This window comes from Quercus robur, chromosome 7 (assembly GCF_932294415.1).
Source record: "Quercus robur chromosome 7, dhQueRobu3.1, whole genome shotgun sequence".
NCBI classification, from domain to species: Eukaryota; Viridiplantae; Streptophyta; class Magnoliopsida; order Fagales; family Fagaceae; genus Quercus; species Quercus robur.
In genome coordinates, this window is record NC_065540.1 from 37171060 (window position 1) to 37189839 (window position 18780).

Genomic DNA, 18780 nt, shown 5'->3' on the forward strand with positions numbered 1-18780 from the left:
TACAACGATTTCAAAATAAGAAAATTTGTAGATAAAAATTGTAAGATTTATGTATTGCGTGTTTTTGTGTTGGTTTCCAATATATGAAATTTCTTTTTATTAGATTTTATATAATTTAAGTTTCTTAATGACCAATCTCCTTTTCTTTTTTTCTTTTTTTTTTTAAGTTTCTTAATGAACACTCTAAAAAAAATTTCTGAAATTGCCACTATATCTATTTAGAGTTTTTTTTTTTTTTTTTTCTCCTTCTTGTTGTTGTTGTTGTTGTTTATACTCCAGCCTTGTACGTAACTTCAAATCCTGAGTTCTATGTTCTTGTTTATAACGGAATTCTTTCTTTTACATTGTATGGTAAAATATAAATATATAAAGATCTTGTTTATAATTTCAATTCAAAATCAATCGTACAGATCAGATTTCTAAATTTAAGATATACGTCAGTTGATTTGATTTTGTACTTAAAAAAAAAAGTAAGAAACCTGTTTGAACTTTTTTTCCTTTCTTTCTCCTTATGACATTTTTAAATGTCAATCATGGTACGGTTAGGGAAAGGATATATGATTTATCAGTGTCACTTATGTTATAAGTTTTTTCGTCGTCGTTGTTGTTGTTGTTTATACTCCAACCCTTGTAACTTCAAATCCTGAGTCTATGTTCTTGTTTATAACGAAATTCTTTCTTTTACATTGTACGGTAAAATATAAATATATAAAGATCTTGTTTATAATTTCAATTCAAAATCAATCGTACAGATGAGATTTCTAAATTTAAGATATACGTCAGTTGATTTGATTTTGTACTTAAAAAAAAAAAAGTAAGAAACCTGTTTGAACTTTTCTTCCTTTCTTTCTCCTTATGACATTTTTAAATGTCAATTATGGTACAGTTAGGGAAAGGATATATATGATTTATCAGTGTCACTTATGTTATAAGTTTTTTCGATGTTGTTGTTGTTTATACTCCAGCCTTGTAACTTCAAATCCTGAGTCTGTGTTCTTATTTATAACGGAATTCTTTCTTTTACATTGTAAGGTAAAATATAAATATATACAGATCTTGTTTATAATTTCAATTCAAAATCAATCGTACAGATGAGATTTCTAAATTTAAGATACACATCAGTTGATTTGATTTTGTACTAAAAAAAAAAAAAGTAAGAAACCTGTTTTGAACTTTTCTTCCTTTCTTTCTCCTTATGACATATTTAAATGTCAATCATGGTACGGTTAGGTAAAAGATATATGATTTATCAGTGTCACTTATGTTATAATATGTTTCGAAGCTACATCATTCGTATTTCGATTTTCAACGTTCAAAATTGTCGTATTTACTGGAGACGTGTCGATCTAGCTCGGTAAGCCACAAAGAGACTTGTATGGATCATCACTCATCAAATTAACTGGAAACTGAAATCTTGTTTCCGTATTTGCACCATATAATTAATGACAAACAAGGAGGCTCCTTGTATATTCTTTAAAGTGGATTCGCTAATACAACTAAACCCTAAGTTTGTCACGGAAAACAGAAACAAGAATTTTTTTTTTTTGAAAGCAGAAACAAGATTATTTATAGATTGAAATATGTTGCATCTTTGTCTATGGCATGGTCCGCGTGGATAATTTATCCATAAAACCTTGGACCAACATGGTGTGGTCCTCAACCGTACAGATTTCTCTAATTAAAAAACAGTATATAGTATAGATAGATTTATTCCTATTCTTATATGTGGTGGTCCTTACGCATTATTTAGTAGTAAATTTTTTAGCTATAAAGAAATGGAGTGGTCCTTATGAATTATTGAAGCTCAGGTCACCATCGTGATATAGAAGGGTAGTTTTCATTTGGCGGTCAATGTAAGAGTGAGAGCCTAAACTACCTGAAAGTAATATCCAACCATGTTTACCTATTTATGAAAAATAATGTATACAGGGAGTATTTTTTAAAAATAATTTAAGCATTCTTTCTTTATGAAGACATGATTAGAAATATAATTTAGTTAAAGCAAATTCAATTAAAAGGACAAATGTTTGCCAATGGCCTTGTAGCCTAGTGGCACCCGATTCCGTTGTAACCTTTAGCTTGGGGGTTCTATCCCCCGCACTTACCAAGCAAAAAAGAAGAAGAAAAGGGCAAGTTTTTATTAAGTGAAAACGATAGAGAGAACTTTATTTATTCAATGTAAGAGTTTACTTTGGGAAAGACAAAAGAGTAATATTGTTTAAGCCAAACAGTAGGGTCATATTTTTCATTAGTTGGCATTTCTTTTGACAAAATATATTTTACTTGTATTTGGATAGTTTTATGTGGATTCTAGAATATCATAAAGTATGTCTTACAAACAAAACAAGTGGTATTATTGAAGATATAAAGATTGCACAAAGAAACAAGTGTGAAAAGCAGAAAAAGTGAACCTCGACACAAACTCGACACAAGCTCGATACAAGCTGCTATTGAGATTTAATGAACCTCAGTACAAGCTTGATACTACTCGATTTATCGAGCTTTGCAGAGTCAAAAATTCTAGATTAGATTTTCGACCCATGATGACTTGGACTTCTAGGGTTTCATCCACTAAACTCTAGATGATATAAAATGATTATTTTATAGCTGTCATCATACAAAGAGACTCAAATAGAGAATCTATACACTTGTGTGAAGCTACTGCATTCTTATGCGTCTTAGAGTTTAGTGACCAAGTGCTTCCTTCTCTTCAATTGTATTAAAGAACTTTGCATCCAATAACAAGTTTCAAGTTGTTGGGAGTTAGTCACGTACTAAGATTTGTTCAAAGGAAAGAAATTTCTACAAAATTAAGACTAATTGAGGATTAGCTTAAAGATTCTACTGTAGGTAGGTACTTTGGGATAGACCAGGTTTGGGATGTAAAATTCCTTGTACTTGTAATCTTTTGATTTTGATTAGTAATTCTTGGAAGTGGTAACCTAAAAATCACCCAGTGGGGTTTTTGTCTTGTGAGAGGTTTTCCCCATTAATAAATAAATCACCGTATCAATTTACTTTTTGTTGCACGCTAGATTATTTGGTGATTTTTTCGTACCTCCATGATATTGCATGTAATTTGACCTAAGTATTCAATTTGGATAATTGAATTAATTAATTGTGATCAATCTATAACCCAACAAGTGGTATCAGAGCAGGCATACTCTAATTAGGTTTTAATCTTTGCTTTGTGATCCATTGACTCATGTTGTCATGGATCATGGTCAATCGCTGTTAAGGGAGGCAGTTAACATGTAATAGGCTTGTGGGATTTAGGCTCACTCTATTTGTCTTGCTTAATACACATACTTGTACAGCACATACACTTGCTTCCTATATAAATGCACTATCATATATGTTATTAATTAAGTAATACAATACAATCATTCAGTATTTCTAACATAGTATCAAAGCATTGTCAAAAGTTTTGGCCCTTCTGTGTACACGTACCACACTACTCCCTGCTAACGTCATTCGATGTCACCATTGCTAGCATCATCCATATATAAATATATATATATATATATATATATATATATATATAGAGAGAGAGAGAGAGAGAGAGAGAGAGAGAGAGAGAGAGAGAGAGAAACAAAAAATCTAATTAGATTCCAAAATTGAAGTTTAATTTTGTGCCATGTGTCAAATCAATTTCTTAATTTTTGGTGCAATTATTTATCACTCACTGCAATAATCGAGAATTTTATCAGTTTTATATTAAACGTGATACCAATTAATATAAGAATTATTACTTTTTTAAATATAGGAATTCTATAGCATATTGAATTTTTAGTTTTAAAATTTTTATTTATTTTAAGACATCTAGACGACTACTTTAAAAAAAAAAAATTGTAATTATCAATTGAAAGGGTGAGTATTAATTATAATTCAAGAATAAAATCTTTCTAAAAAAAATTAAATTGTAATTATTGTATCATAATAAAAAAAAATTTAAGTTAAGAAGTAAAATAATATTTCTTTTCCTAGAATAAAATATACAAGCATAAACAATTTGCATTTTCTACTAATGAATATTCTTACTGGGCTTTTTAACAGTTAAAAAAAATATTATAATGAACATATTTAACTTGTGTAGGAATTATAAAATGTATTTGATTGTATATTTTAAAGTGTATTGATGCATATAAATGAGATTACACGTAGTATATATAACACAAAAATTGCATCTTATCTCAATCTTCTTCTTTATTTTAGTTTCTTTTATTGTAACAAGAGCTACATGACAACAGGGGTTATAGATTAGTTATTTCCTATAATATTTTTTTGATTAGGTTATTTCCTAAGGACCACTGCAAGTGGCTACTGGCATGCATGCTCTACGTTATACGTATCGCAATCATCTCATTCATTTGCGAGGACAAAAACAATAGCAATAATCATCATCAATGATTTCATCATCAAACTATGAAGCTATAGAAAATATTTTATGTATAGGATTTTCAACACTCAACAGATAGGTTAGGTATCCATTACTTTCACCCTTTTTTTTGAGGGGGTGTTTCTGATACGTCCATTAGTTTATGAATTGATTTTTTTTTTTCTAAAAATATATTTAGTGATAATAAAGTTCTAATAATTATAAGAAGTCCAAATCGAAAATTGTCTTAAATGTTATCATACTATTTGTCCCTTCCCTTCGAAATGGAGAAACGGTGACATATATCAAATTTTCTTATGCGTAAGTCGCATCAATATGTTAACACAATGGAGAGATCAGATAGGGTTTAACCGGAAAAATTGTAGGAAAAGTTACCAGATATGCACTACTATTTCATTATAAAAACTAAATGGAAAATGCTGACTTCTAATACGCTTGTGGGTTTTAGGTTTACTTTAATTGTCTTGCTTATTACACATCTTGTACAACACACATACTTATACCGTACATGCCCACTCTTGTATATTTTATTACTTGAGAAATATAATACACTCATTTAGTATTCTAACATAATAACAGAATCATTGCTCTAACCTTTTGGTGTCTTATTTTTTTCGGTATACTTCGCTGCCTCCATTTTCTCCGATTAGTAAGCCCTTTGAGGGTCCTCTCCCAACTGCTCTACCGCCGTCAGAGTTCCTTCAAGTTGAATCACTGAAGTTAGAAGTTCTCCTACCCACCTTGAGTTTGAGAGGAGTTGTTGACGGTCAATAGGCTTTTAGGGTTTATGCATACTTTACTTGTCTTACTTAGCACACATTCTTGTATGGTTGTATTTGTACACTTCTACCTCCTATATAAAGACACTTCTTTATATTTTATTAATTGAGAAATACAAAAAAATACACTCATTTAGTATTTCTAACATAAAATAATATTCTTGTACACTTCTGCCCAAAAATCTATACAAGACAACAACTCAAGAAAACAAATGGAAAGCTATATATGTATCACAACTGAAACAATTCACCAAATATTTACAAATCCCTTAGTAAAGCTGTGAGCTACATACCTGCCTTTCATAGGTTTAGTCAAAGCGAGTAGGTTCTTACGAGTATTTGATAATTTAAGAAAGACAAAGTGTACAAGAGATAAATGAAATAGAGGCCTTTAAAAAGTTGCGTAAACTAATCTACATTGTACTAATCATACGAGTATTTTTTTTTTATGGTAATAAAAAAATAATACGAGTATTTGATTAGCGTTCAATTATATATATATAAATATATATATATATATATATATTTACATATATTTATCCTGTGCATCATGTAATTAACGTCCCACACTCCCAATAGTGAGCAATATAATGTGTATCAGAGAAACTACTCAAAACTATAATGGTTAAACGAACTGGAAAGATTTCTATAGTAGGCAAATAAATAATATTAAAGAGTAGTAGGATTGTTTGGTACATAAGATGTGATGACTTTAACTTTAAAACACTTCTCATCGTGAGAACATGACTTCCATGAATGAGTCAGATTAACATCGTTTTAAGACATGATGTCATGAATTATACATATTTTACATGCATGGGACATATCACTTGACTTCTTGTCACTTATTATTTCATATTAAGATGTATCCTAGATGTTGTACATGTGTTACATGATATAGAATCGTAGAAAATGTTAAAATTTATACCAAATATTTACAAACTCACGTGACAAAATATGTTATTAATGTCCTATCAATCATATAATAAATAAATAAATAAATCAAAAAATATTTAAAATATTTTAATGTTGCTACAAACTATTTATAAACTAGCATGATAATTTCTTCTCAAAAAAAAAAAAAAAAAAAAAAAACACTAGCATGATAATATGTGTAATTTCATCTTAACCATAAAATAATATTTGTTATTTTTGTAATAGAAAATTAACACATAAATATGTAAGATATATTTAATTAAATGTGTTTTGTGCATTTGTCAATGGAAGTTCATTCCCATAGTCAATTGAAGCCCATTTTTATTGCACCAAGCACCTAGGAAGCACAGATACTCCAATTTTGCTAAAATACTCATGTTTGATACATATCCACACTAGGTACCTCTAACATACTAATGCATGCGTGTTTTATCCTCTCCTTTTTTCTTTCTTTTTTTTGAAAAAAAAAAAAAAAGACCGATATGTCCGGGACACAATTGTGATGCGGCTCTAATATGGTTGAAACCTAACCCCACAATATTGACAAATATCCCAAACTTGTGAAGATTTTTATTTATATTTTTCATATATTTATTTCAATGTTAAACACTTATTTAGTTATCTTTTATTTACTCTTTCGGATCTTGATTTATATTCTAAACTTTTTTTTTTTTTTAGAATCTTTCTAAACATCATTTTAAGGTTATTATGAATTCACTTTATTATCTATTATTGCCCTTAAATTGATATATCCTTAACAATATATGAAAAATAAATGCTTGAGGATATAAATAAAAATATTTTTAATAATTAATTAATATATGTATCACCATTATATCTTATCCTAGATTTTAAGAATTGTCATATCTTGTATCATACCATACCTATTTCTATACAACCAATACTTCTTAGCCAAGAACAATTGCTACATGATCGTTAGAATGATGCATGACCCGACGTGCTAAGAATTTGAAGAGCCCTTCAACCCCATAGTATTAATTAATAATTAAAGTTGTGATAGTTACATAATATGTGTACGAAACACAAAACTTAGTTAAATTTATAAAAATGTGTTTTAAAAACACAATTTCACAATTTTATAATTATAACTGAATTCGTGTTTTGAAAATACAACTTTAGTTATTATGTGTATAATGATGTATGATTTAGTGTGTGCAACAAAAATTAACTTAAAAATTAAGTAGAAAAAAGAAACCTTCTATCTTTTCTATTATAAATAAGAACCTTTAAGCCAGATTTAACACAAGCAAATTTTCAAACCATGGCTGATTTGCAAGAAAATCTTATACTTCTCCTTATCTGGCTAGCCTCTATCATTTTGGTCGGAACCTTCCTTACCAAAACTAAGACCAAAGTTCGCCTTCCACCGAGCCCACGAGCGCTACCGATCATTGGACACCTCCACCTCCTTAACCGAATCCCTCACCAAGCTTTTCACAAGCTTTCGAACCAATATGGACCTTTAATATACCTACTCTTTGGCTCCAAACGTTGTGTGATTGTTTCCTCGCCGGAAATAGCAAGAGAATTCCTAAAAACCTATGAAACTAGTTTCTTGGACCGCCCCAAAATGTCTAACGCAGACTACCTTTCATATGGCACAGCGGATTTCGCTTTGGCACCCTATGGACCCCACTGGAAGTTCATGAAAAAGCTTTGCATGACCGAACTTCTAGGCGGTCAAACACTTGAGCATCACTTACCGGTCAGGTGTGACGAACTAAAGCGGTTTCTGCATCTATTATATAAAAAAGCGAAGGCCAATGAGGCAGTTGAAGTAGGAGCAGAGCTTATAACATTAACGAATAACATGATATCAAGGATGGCACTAAGAAAAAGGTTTTCGGAAAATGAAGACGATGCTGACAAAGTGAGGAAGATAGTGAAAGAAATGTGTGAGCTTGCTGGTAAGGGTAATGTGTCGGAAATGATATGGTTTTGCAAGAATTTGGATTTGCAAGGATTTGGGAAAAGGCTTAAGGATGTTCGCGATAGATATGACACTATGATGGAGAAGATAATGAAGGAACACGAAGAGGCAAGGAAGAAGGAGATGGGTGATGGAATAAAAGATGTACTTGATATTTTACTTGATATATACGAAGATGAAAACTCAGAGATCAGAATGACCAGAGAAAACATCAAGGCCTTCATTATGGTAAAATTTTCTTTGCTTTCATTATCGTAAAATTTTCTTTGCTTTATCTTCTCCATTTCACTAAAAATTGAAAGAATTTATTTCACCTTTATACAAATTGTTAAATCATGAGTTCGAGTTAGTTTAACTAGTAAAATCTCTTCTCCTCATAAGTTAAAACTATCTCTAAAAAAAATACATCATTTAAAAACATTTAATATGCACACTTATACACACCTATGATGCAGAATATGTTTGGAGCTGGGACAGACACATCAGCTGTGACAACAGAATGGGGACTATCAGAGCTAATTAATCACCCAAAAGTGATGGCTAAAGCAAGGCAGGAGATTGATATGGTTATTGGGAAAAACAAAATTATAGAGGAGTCGGATATAGTTAAACTTCCCTACATGCAGGCTATAGTGAAAGAAATACTGAGGCTTCACCCAACTGGCCCCTTAATTGCGAGGGAGTGTACTGAAGATTGTAACATTGCTGGCTATGATATTCCAGCAAAAACCCGGGTTTATGTAAATGTGTGGGCTATTGGAAGGGACTCAAACCACTGGGAGAATCCACTTGAGTTCTCACCGGAGAGGTTTCTTATTGAAGAGGGTAGTGGGAATAGCCAATTGGATGTGAGGGGGCAACACTTCCATTTTATACCATTTGGGAGTGGAAGAAGAAGTTGTCCTGGTGCAACGCTAGCATTGAAGGTTGTTCATACCACACTGGCTGCAATGATTCAGTGCTTTGAATGGAAAGTTGGGGATGGAGGAGATGGTACTGTGGACATGGAAGAGGGACCTGGGATAACCCTTCCTCGGGCTCATCCTCTAGTTTGTGTCCCTGTGGCTAGGCTCAAACAATTTCCACCAATTTGATTTATAATTGTGGATGCAGCTTCTAATAATAATTTGGTTCAAGTTTGCAAGGCCTAGGCTGCACTTAATAATGATTTTTAATCGTTTCTTCGTGTGAGAGTAAAATGTTATGTCGTTGACTGTCAAATACTCCAATGTGCCATCAGTATTTCAGTTATAGCAAGCCAGATTCGAGGCCTGCACATAACAATAAAGCATAGTTTTGTGTGTGTGTGTGTAATGCTAGTTAGAGAGAATAATCTACCTAGTAATGGTACCATTCAAAATGGATTTGTTCTGCATTTTGAATTTCCAAATCTTATGATGAACAATGTAAGTTTCATAATTTCATGGAAGGACAGTCCAATTATCCTCTTATCTTTTGCTAAAATATTGTTCCTAAAAAATTCACACAATTTTAATTTCCTTTTTGAAAATTTTTTTGTCACTTCAGTTCTTGTGTTTCCAACCATTATCTGAAAACCATGGCCCACAAGGGCCTAATGGATGTATGCCATGGGCCAACCATCATTTGAAAACATTTTTGAAAAGGGTTATTTAATGATAAACATGTCATGGGTTTTTAATGAAAAAGTCTCTAGAAGGGTTTTAATAAAAATCTCATGAGTTTTTAGTGAAAAAATTCCATGATTTTGTCATGGGTTTTTAATGAAATATTCCTAGAAGGGTTTTTATGGAAATCCCATGATTTTGATGAAAGAGTTCCCATAAGGGTTTTTGTAAAAATCTCATGAGTTTTTGATGAAAATTCTCTTAGAAGGATTTTTGTGATTTTCATCTTAGAAGGATTTTTGTGAAAATCCCTTGATTTTGGAGTGAGAAATCCCTAGGAGAGATTTGATAAACATCACATGAGTTTTATGATTTGGTCCCTGGAAGGGGTTTAATAAAAATCTCATTCGTTTGGTGTGTATTAGAGGTAGAAGACAAAATTTCATCTATATATAATATATTAAAATGGTTGTAATATTTAATATTACTATGCTCCTATTGTGCCACCTAATCGGTCATGTCATTAGTCACATTATCATTCTTTTTTTATTATTTAATTTTTACCTAAATTTTTTGACAATATTAAATATATAAATAGATTGATTTTTTATATACATTGTGGGCATTTTTTACTTTACATATAACTTTGCATTTACATATTCATTTACTTCAGCTGAAATGTTTATAACTAAACAATAAATTCAATGAATAATAAAAAAAAAACAAAAATATTGTCTAAACATAGTCATCTTGGGCGGTTTTAACATTATATATAATATTTTCTTTACATATTCATGAATGGAAATGTTTATAACTAAACAATAAAACCAATGAATTACAAATATAAATAAATATATAAATATATATATTTATATATATTCATCTTAGATGGTTTTAACTTTACATATAAATCTATCTTTACATATTCATCTACTTTAATTTTAAGTATTTATGATTAAACCTTTTGAAATCAATGAAGAATCAAAAACAAAATATATTGTCTATAAAAAAGGCATTCACATGTCTTCAATGGTGAAAAAAATACAACTTGACAATTGACCATAAGAAGAGTGCTAAATCAAGTGCATTAAAGGTCTCCTACTAGAGGTTTGTACCCCCACTATCTTATCCTTAATTAATTCGTCTATGTTCCTTGATGCATGTATTTGTTTTATCATTTTATTTACAATGTTGAATGCTCTTAATGAATGGTGTTTATTATTGACTTGACTTGGGGGAAAACATATTTTAATTTGTTTTTATTTTGTGTTATAGTTGGGTTTTAGTTTATTTGGAAAATAAGAAGATGGTCTAGACAATATAATGAAGAACAATTTATGCAGTTGAGGAAGAAGGTCTACACAAATAAATTTCATGCAGTTTCCTTTTACTATTTGTAAATACTTTGTTGAGGAAATTATACCTTGCTACCTAAATTATATCCCCATTTACACTTACCACCTAGAACTTTCAAAATGCATGATTACCACTCTAAATTGTAACTCATGTTTCATTTTGTGCCTTACTATCAATTGGGTTATAAACTTGTATGGAGCATGTCACTTGTAACTTACGTGACCTAACATACGAAAGCAGTGATTTGAAGGAATGTACAAAGAGAGCAAGGATGAACCATATGAAAAATAGGAATTACTACAACATGCCACTAGAACTAGTGATCATGGTTTTGTGCTCTAAGTCAATCAGAGGATTACTTTTCTTTTAATAATCCTCTCTTTTAAATTAGGCCTGTGAGCTGAACTTGTTTATAAGTCTATAAATATAGGATTCAGTTAATGAGTATCACAATAGATGGTACCCAGCTCACATGTGACAATGCTTACATTACATTGGATGGTACCAACATCATATTGAGTAGCACCAACACCACATATGACGATACCAATTGTCGTACCCGGATTCTCACCGCATTAAACAACGGCATTCCATTGGATTTTTCGGTCTTTTTTGGCCTTGGCGACAAGGATGTTGTTTATATAAATAAACAAGTGTGTGACATTTGTACAATGCTAGAGTTGAGTGTGTGTGGGTGAATATTTTACCCATGTTCATTTTGTTTAGGATATGGAAGTCCAACTAGAGGTAACTAAATCTTGATAAATGGAAGTTTTTTAAGGGAATTTTTCTTTGTTACTTCATGTTCTTTTTTTATGATAATATTAACAAATGATTACCTTTTGTTGAGAAAATGAAATTGATGTTTGAGATTAGAGTTGTGGTATTTGGTTGTGAGAATGAAGAGGTTGAGGATATGGAAATATATTATGCTTTAAATTATTATTTATAAATTTCAAAATAATTTAATCAGTTTAAAAAATAAGTCTGCTTTTTCATAGTAAATATTATAATATGTTATAGTCTCCTGGAAATGAAGAAAAAACTAGGCAGTTCAAGTATAAAAGAATCTAGATCAACAAAGCAATTCCACTAAATATTAGAAAACCAATTTTTGGACAAAAAAAATTATATAAAATATAAATTACAAAGACGGAGCTTCAAAGCATTCAAAAATGTTGTTGAAAAACATAAATATTATACAAACAAAATGAGCATTATATATAGGCATTACAAAACATAACGATTATTTTAAATGAAATTGCAAAGTATCCACGCATCACTGAGGACATTATGTACATTATTGCTACTCTTACATTATGTACATTATTATCCTTAAACACATGAGTCCCATTAATCCAACACCAATAACCATTAGATAGGATTAATTAAGGCGTGTAATGGGGTAACAAACAAGTGGTTTTTCCATTTCAGTAGCAAACCAAGACCCTTGGCTTAAATCAACATTCTCCCTGTCCTTCACTTTCCAATCTAATCGTTGGACGAAGCCTGCAACTGTTGGGTGCATCATCAACATAGCAAGTGATGCCCCAGGGAATCCTCTCCTTCTACTACCAAATGGAATGCACTGATTTGATGCTCACTAATTTTCTCATTTGAGCTTTCCAAGAACCTCTTTGGTATGAACTCATCTAGGTTAGTCCAAAGTTTTGGGTCTCGCGTGATGGCATAGACGTTAATTAGCACACTAGATTTGGCCTTAACAAGTGAACCATTCACCTTGCAACCTTCAGCACATTTCCTGATGATAAAAGGTCCTGAAGGGTGAAGCATTAAGGTTTCCCTAATTAATGACTAGGCATAAATAAGGGAGGTCTGGCATGTCTAATTCTTTCACTAGCCCGTTGGGCCAAATGATCTCCCAAAAAAATGCTGCAAAATGTTTTGCAACGTTTTCTTGCGACGCTTTTTTGGCCGCTGCAACAGAATCGCAGCAATATCCATATTGCAACGTTTAATAGAAATGCCACAATACATTTTTACTTTTGCAGCGTCTTCTTTGCAATAGTCAAAAAAATGCTTCAATAAATCCTAAATTCATTTATTCAAAATCCAATGTAACGGTTCTAAAAAACGCTGCAATAAATAATCTATTGCAACGTTTTTAAAAAACACTATTACACACACACACATATATATATATATATATATATATATATATGTGTGTGTGTGTGTGTGTGTTGCAGCATTTTTAAAACTGCTACAATAGACATATATTGTAGCATTTTGTTAAATGCTGTTGTACACAAAAAAATTTCAAATTGTAATTATAAAAACAATACTCTTGTATAAACCAATATTCATCCATGATCAAATAATTAAATTTCAAGCACAATACTCCAAATATTAAATTGAAATAAGTGTTCACATTTGTTCAAATAACTTAATAAACCAAGTTTCATCTATCCAAAGCGCAAATAACATTGTAAAATTCAACAATAAACTATACAAGCTTTTCCTCTTGACTTGCAAGCTTTTCCTCTTGACTCACTATTTTTGCTCTTGAAACACTAATTCCTCTTTGAGTTTGCAAATTGTTTCTTTATCTCTTAAGCTCTCTTCTTCTAATTCCACCTTAAAACTTGAACCAATGGTTATAGAACTCAAACCAAATTTAGAAGGAGTTAGCCCGAATCCTAAACCATGAATTTGGCCATTTCGCTCCTTGCCTAATACTTGAGAAAAAACATCATTCCCAGACGAAGCAATACTCACACTTGAAGTGAAAGTCAATGGAGTTTGTTGTTGGCTTATCAATTCATCCATTTTTTCCTAACAAATGAATTATTAAAAAAAGAATATAGGATTAGAAGTCACAAAATGGAGTTGTAATAAAGAGAATTTCAACTATATTATGTAAAATATATTACATACCATATTCTCCTTAGCTGTAACATTCACTAGTGTCCCATCTTTCTTAGAATGAAGAACTCTACACATTTTTTCTCGAGTAGGTGAATTCCCCTCTTCCATTTCCTACATAAGGTAGTAATTTTCCATTCTAAGCACATCTTTATTAAAAATAAATAAATAAACAAATAAAATAAAAAAATTGAACATATTAGATAAATGTACAAGTTACTACCAATTCATCTACATATTGAGCAATACTTTTTGATCCTCCAATATGTGCATGTCCAAATTTTTTTCAAAGTCATTGTTTTTATCACTAAAATTCTATGTTCACAAAATCAAAAAATAGTATTAAATTCGTGCATACAATAATGCAAGGACAGACCCAGGATTTTAAGTTAGGGGGGGCCAAACTATAAGTGAAAAAAAAATTCAAATAAGCATTCATATAGTATTAACAAACTATCAACCAAAATAAATATACAAAATTATTGTTTCTTAATATATTAAGATGCAATTATCTACCAACAAAAATAATAGACTTTTTTTTTTTTTTTTGCATCTCTATCTCTCGCCTATTCCCTACTATTGCCCCACTACAAACAAACAATCAAAGTGACAAACACCAAACAATATTATATATTCTCTATAGACCCTTCTCTCTCTATATATTATAACTATATTCTAAAGTTTTGAATTCTGTTTCGGAGATCATTCCATTGAATTTTTCAGTATTTGGAGTATATTGGTGCATTGTTCTGAAATAACGCACAAGAGATATATATATATATATATATAGTTTTTTTTATTTATTTTTTAGATCTTGATAAAAAGAAATAGATTTCTTATAAAATATTATACACATAAATTTTGGTATTTTTATAAATAAGCAAACATCTTTAGGGTATTTGTAAAGTACATACTTTCCTAGAACTTTCCAAACTCACCTTTTCACTCCTACCCACGTGACTTTGCTACTCTTTTCTTTTATATCCATTTCTTATCTCAGCTAAACACTACTATTTCACCATTTCAAACCCACCTTTGAATCTCTGGTCATTTTCTTCTTTCTTTCTATATGTTTGTTTTCAATGTGCCTCTGTCTAGCTTCATTTTCTTCATTATTTTTATTTTCACATCCTTGGTCTCACTCTCTAGTCTCTACTCTCACCAGCCTCTATCTTTCGGTCTCTCTCGCTTTTTTATTTTCTTGAATTTGGTTTGTACGTAACCGTAGGCTATAAAGGGTTTTAATGGGTTTTTAGTTGAACTGGGCTCTGGGCTGGCTGGGGGGGGGGGGGGGGGGGGAGGGGCTAATGGGGTTAAGGCTTTGAAAGAGGGGTCAACTATTAAAAAGCCAAAATAAACCTAATAAAAAAAAATTTTGGGCCCCCTACTAGGTCCGTCCCTGCAATAATGATACAAATTAATTTATTATACCTTTCCTTCATCTGGACACCAATATTTCGCAAGAACTGCAAGTTGATCAAGATTGACCAAAGGATGCACTCTTTAGCCATTACTTGTGCTGGTGTCATGTTGTCCTTGTAGCATTTTTGTTTCAAGCGATTTTTAAAACCCCTCGAACACACAGACAATGAGCTAATAGTTTTCTTCTTGATTTCTTCCTTATTAGCTTCTGGAAATTTAAATTTAGACTTCATTCAAATATGTATTTTATAAGCAAAGTGAAAATTAAAAATTGTCAAACAAAAGTTTAAATGTAAGGAAAAAAAATATTATTACCTGAATGACATTCCAGCTTTCTTGTTTGTAATAGTTTGGCATCTCACACCAATCAAGATAATTCAATGGACATATATTTGGCATTTTAGCAATTACACCTAGAGCCCGTGCAAGTAAACTTGCCTCTTTTCCTACTAGCTGAAGGTAATTAGTATATCAAACAACAAATCTAGAATTGCTAGGCAAATTAAATACTTTAGCCATACTAGTAATAACTCATGTACTTCGCATTCTAGAAGCATCTATGACCAATAAATGAAAAAAAAAAAAAAAAACTTTTACGTAAAGAATATAAAAAACAAGAATTATTAAATGTTTAAAGTTTAATGCCTAAAATATCAAAACAATTATATTAACGGTTATATGTCATAATACCTTCAACATTCACTACTTGAACCTCTGCAAATTCTTCTTCATCCAGTTCATCATTACCTATGATAGCATTAAGCTGCTGCAAGCCTTCTTGTGGGGGCATTGTACGTTGATCAAATGTACCCTAGCTAGATGTAACTTGACAAGGTGTACCATGGCCAGATCTAGCCCCAACAACTTCAATATTGTATCTTTTCCTCTTAGTCATATCTGCTCCATTTTCAAGTAAGATATTAACAATGCAAAAGCAGTACCAATGTCAGTAAAATAGTAGCATCACTAAAAAAGAAATTAATGTAGTACAAAGATAGTAGTAATAACAAAAATTAGAGTTTACAAGCTAAGTTGAAAATTTATGGGAGCCCATTACTTTATAAAATTATAAAATTACACATTAGTTCAACAACTAAACATCCTCATCAGACTCAAAATCGCATATATCGTCCCCATCATGTCTAACCCAAGAGAGATTTTCAGCTGCTTCTTGAAATGTGTCCTCAATTGGAACATTAAATGGCTCATTTTCACAATATGTGTCAACATCATCCTCACTGGCTTCACCATTACCGTCATCAAACATGTCTCTTGGTTTTGTTTTAACAGCAACCACACAATCAAGATGCCTTTTATAAACCACATAGTACACTTGTGAAGCTTGGGATGCTAGTATGAATGGTTCATCAGTTGATCGATCACTAGTACAACTCAAATGTTTGAAATTCAAAAGGACAAACCCAAATTCATGAATCTTATAACCCTTGCTTGGTCTAATGTTAACCCAATCACATTTGAACAATACATATTTCATATGATCAAATAGTTAATTTCAATAATATCAGTCGAAACCCCATAATAGTTAGTTCCCCCTTCAACAATCACACGAACTCCATTATTGTGGCTTTTCTTGTACTCTTCATTCTTTTTTGTGCAAAATCTATAGCCATTAACAATATGAAGTTTGAACCTTTTAGCAACGGGGTTTGGACCTTGTGCAAGCCAGTGAACATTTTCAGGAAGTCACTCCTTAGTGTCATGATCCATTTTCACAAACTATGTTTTTCAATAGAGTGAAACAATGTTAGTGTTTGACCTCAATACTCCAATTTTTCTTTCTACTAATACAATAATTAATTGAGCACTTACATAGTCAATCAATGAACTTTTCCAAATGAATCTTCTCCATAGTTGTTTCATATGTTTTTCTCTTATTGATTTTCTATGTTATTTGTATATGTAGACAAAAAAATTGTTTAATAATTTCATGGATATACATAATGTTCATAATTTGAGTAATTTACATAATATACATAATCATACTTACATACGAAATGGTGTTATTTCATCATATTGAAATAGCACATAGCGATGAGGTTGCATCCAGGATGTATTATCAAGCTTGATATTTGTGTTTCACCCCTAGCATTTTCAACATTTCTTAAGGGTCGATTAAATAATGTTTCAATTGATTCTAAGTACCATGAACAAAACGTTAAGCACTCCTCCGCCATGTATCCTTCTGCAATGGAGCCTTCTCGATGAGCTTTATTGTGATTGTATGAATTTAGCCTTAGCAGGTACCTATTTCCAAACCAATAGTGGGATTTATCAACAAAGAATAAATCAATGGTTGATAAAAATTGATACTTAAACCATTATTTCCATACCTTTCAACGAGGTACATCCAACAATAATGAATTGGTCCAGCTATCTTTGCTTCCATGGCCATATAAGTCACCAAATGGACCATATTTGTAAAGAATGAGGGAGGGAAGATACTTTCTAGATTGCACAATGTCACTGCAATTCTAGACTCAAGTTGCTTAAGCTCTTTTACTTGCAAAGTTTTGGAACATAGTTCCCTAAATATGCAAGATAAATCAATCAAAGTAGATGTAACCTTCTTTGGCAAAGATCCTCGTATCGTTATTGGAAGAAATTGTTGCATTAGTACATGGCTATCATGACTCTTCAAATCAGTAATCTTACGCTCTTGAAGTTGGATACATTGTGAGATGTTTGAGGCATAACCATTCGGTACTTGAATACTCTTCAAAACTCTTAGGAAATCATCCTTCTCTTTACGTTTCATTGTGAAGCAAGCTAATGGCATAGTTGGCTTGTCAGAATCAATGTTTTTTAAGTGAAGTTCATGTCTTATACCCATTTCTTCAAGATCTTTTTGTGCCTGTGGGTTATCCTTAGACCTACTTTTACGTTCAATACCGTGACAATCACATTGTCACATACATTTTTCTCTACATGTATAAGATCAATGTTGTGATGCAATAAAAGATCCTCCCAATAAGGCAATGTGAAGAATATACTTTTCTTCTTCCATGGTTGAGGCCTTGCTTCATCTTCCAACTATTTCTTCTTCTTTTTTCTCAAGTCATTAAGATTTCCAAAACCATATTCTAAACCATTTATTTGCATCAAGAGTTCCTAGCCTATGCACATTCTAGGAGCAAACTCCATTTCCTCCTCACCATCAAAATTTATTGGCGTAAATGCTCTTTTTGTCCCTATATTTTGGAGGTCATTTCTATTTTGGTCCCTACATTTCTATTTTACCACTTTTAGTCCCTAATCCAATTAACGCTTGTTATTTTAGTCCTTTCCGTCACTCAACTAACAGAAAAAGCTGATGTGGCAAACGGAGTGCACTATTGACACAGTAAATGCTGATGTGGCGAATAAAATAATAATAAAAAAATTATTTATTATTTAATAAATGCCAAGTCAGCATAAAATAATAATAAAAAAATATTTTTTCATTTTTTT

The 18780-nt window shown here is 31.4% G+C and overlaps 2 protein-coding genes and 1 pseudogene across 4 annotated transcripts; 1 reads left to right on the plus strand and 2 right to left on the minus strand.

Moving 5' to 3' along the window:
• The first annotated feature begins 7368 nt into the window (after positions 1-7368).
• LOC126693283 (3,9-dihydroxypterocarpan 6A-monooxygenase-like) lies at positions 7369-9516 on the plus strand. Its single transcript, XM_050389199.1, has 2 exons — positions 7369-8293; positions 8521-9516. Exons 1-2 carry the CDS (start codon positions 7397-7399, stop codon positions 9157-9159), a joined length of 1536 nt encoding a protein of 511 aa, XP_050245156.1. The 5' UTR covers positions 7369-7396; the 3' UTR covers positions 9160-9516.
• Positions 9517-12391: 2875 nt separating this feature from the next.
• The window catches only part of LOC126691337 (cytochrome P450 93A3-like), a 29178-nt pseudogene continuing 22789 nt past the window's right edge, over positions 12392-18780 (minus strand).
• On the minus strand, positions 13347-18611 carry LOC126693284 (uncharacterized). 3 transcript variants are annotated; one of them, XR_007645269.1, is made up of 7 exons: positions 17664-18611; positions 17321-17577; positions 16003-16209; positions 15628-15765; positions 15322-15520; positions 13903-14004; positions 13347-13800 (listed from the first exon to the last, which is right to left on the minus strand). XR_007645269.1 is itself a non-coding variant. In XM_050389200.1 (6 exons), exons 3-6 carry the CDS (start codon positions 16009-16011, stop codon positions 13519-13521), a joined length of 531 nt encoding a protein of 176 aa, XP_050245157.1. In that variant the 5' UTR covers positions 16012-16209; positions 17321-17577; positions 17664-18607; the 3' UTR covers positions 13347-13518. The 3 variants fall into 3 exon arrangements, 2 of the variants coding, with proteins under 2 accessions (XP_050245157.1, XP_050245158.1); XM_050389200.1 differs by lacking the exon at positions 15322-15520 and having other exon boundaries at positions 17664-18607; XM_050389201.1 differs by lacking the exons at positions 15322-15520; positions 17664-18611 and having other exon boundaries at positions 17321-17645.

Bases quoted from the DNA above. Each gene is read 5' to 3' on its own strand.
- LOC126693283 (XM_050389199.1), top strand. From the start codon at position 7,397: ATGGCTGATTTGCAAGAAAATCTTATACTTCTCCTTATCTGGCTAGCC. The intron at 8,294-8,520 runs GTAAAATTTTCT...CCTATGATGCAG, and splicing joins ACATCAAGGCCTTCATTATG to AATATGTTTGGAGCTGGGAC.
- LOC126693284 (XM_050389200.1), bottom strand. The intron at 14,005-15,627 runs GTAATAATATTT...TACCTTATGTAG, and splicing joins AAAGCTGGAATGTCATTCAG to GAAATGGAAGAGGGGAATTC. The intron at 13,801-13,902 runs GTATGTAATATA...TTCATTTGTTAG, and splicing joins TTACAGCTAAGGAGAATATG to GAAAAAATGGATGAATTGAT.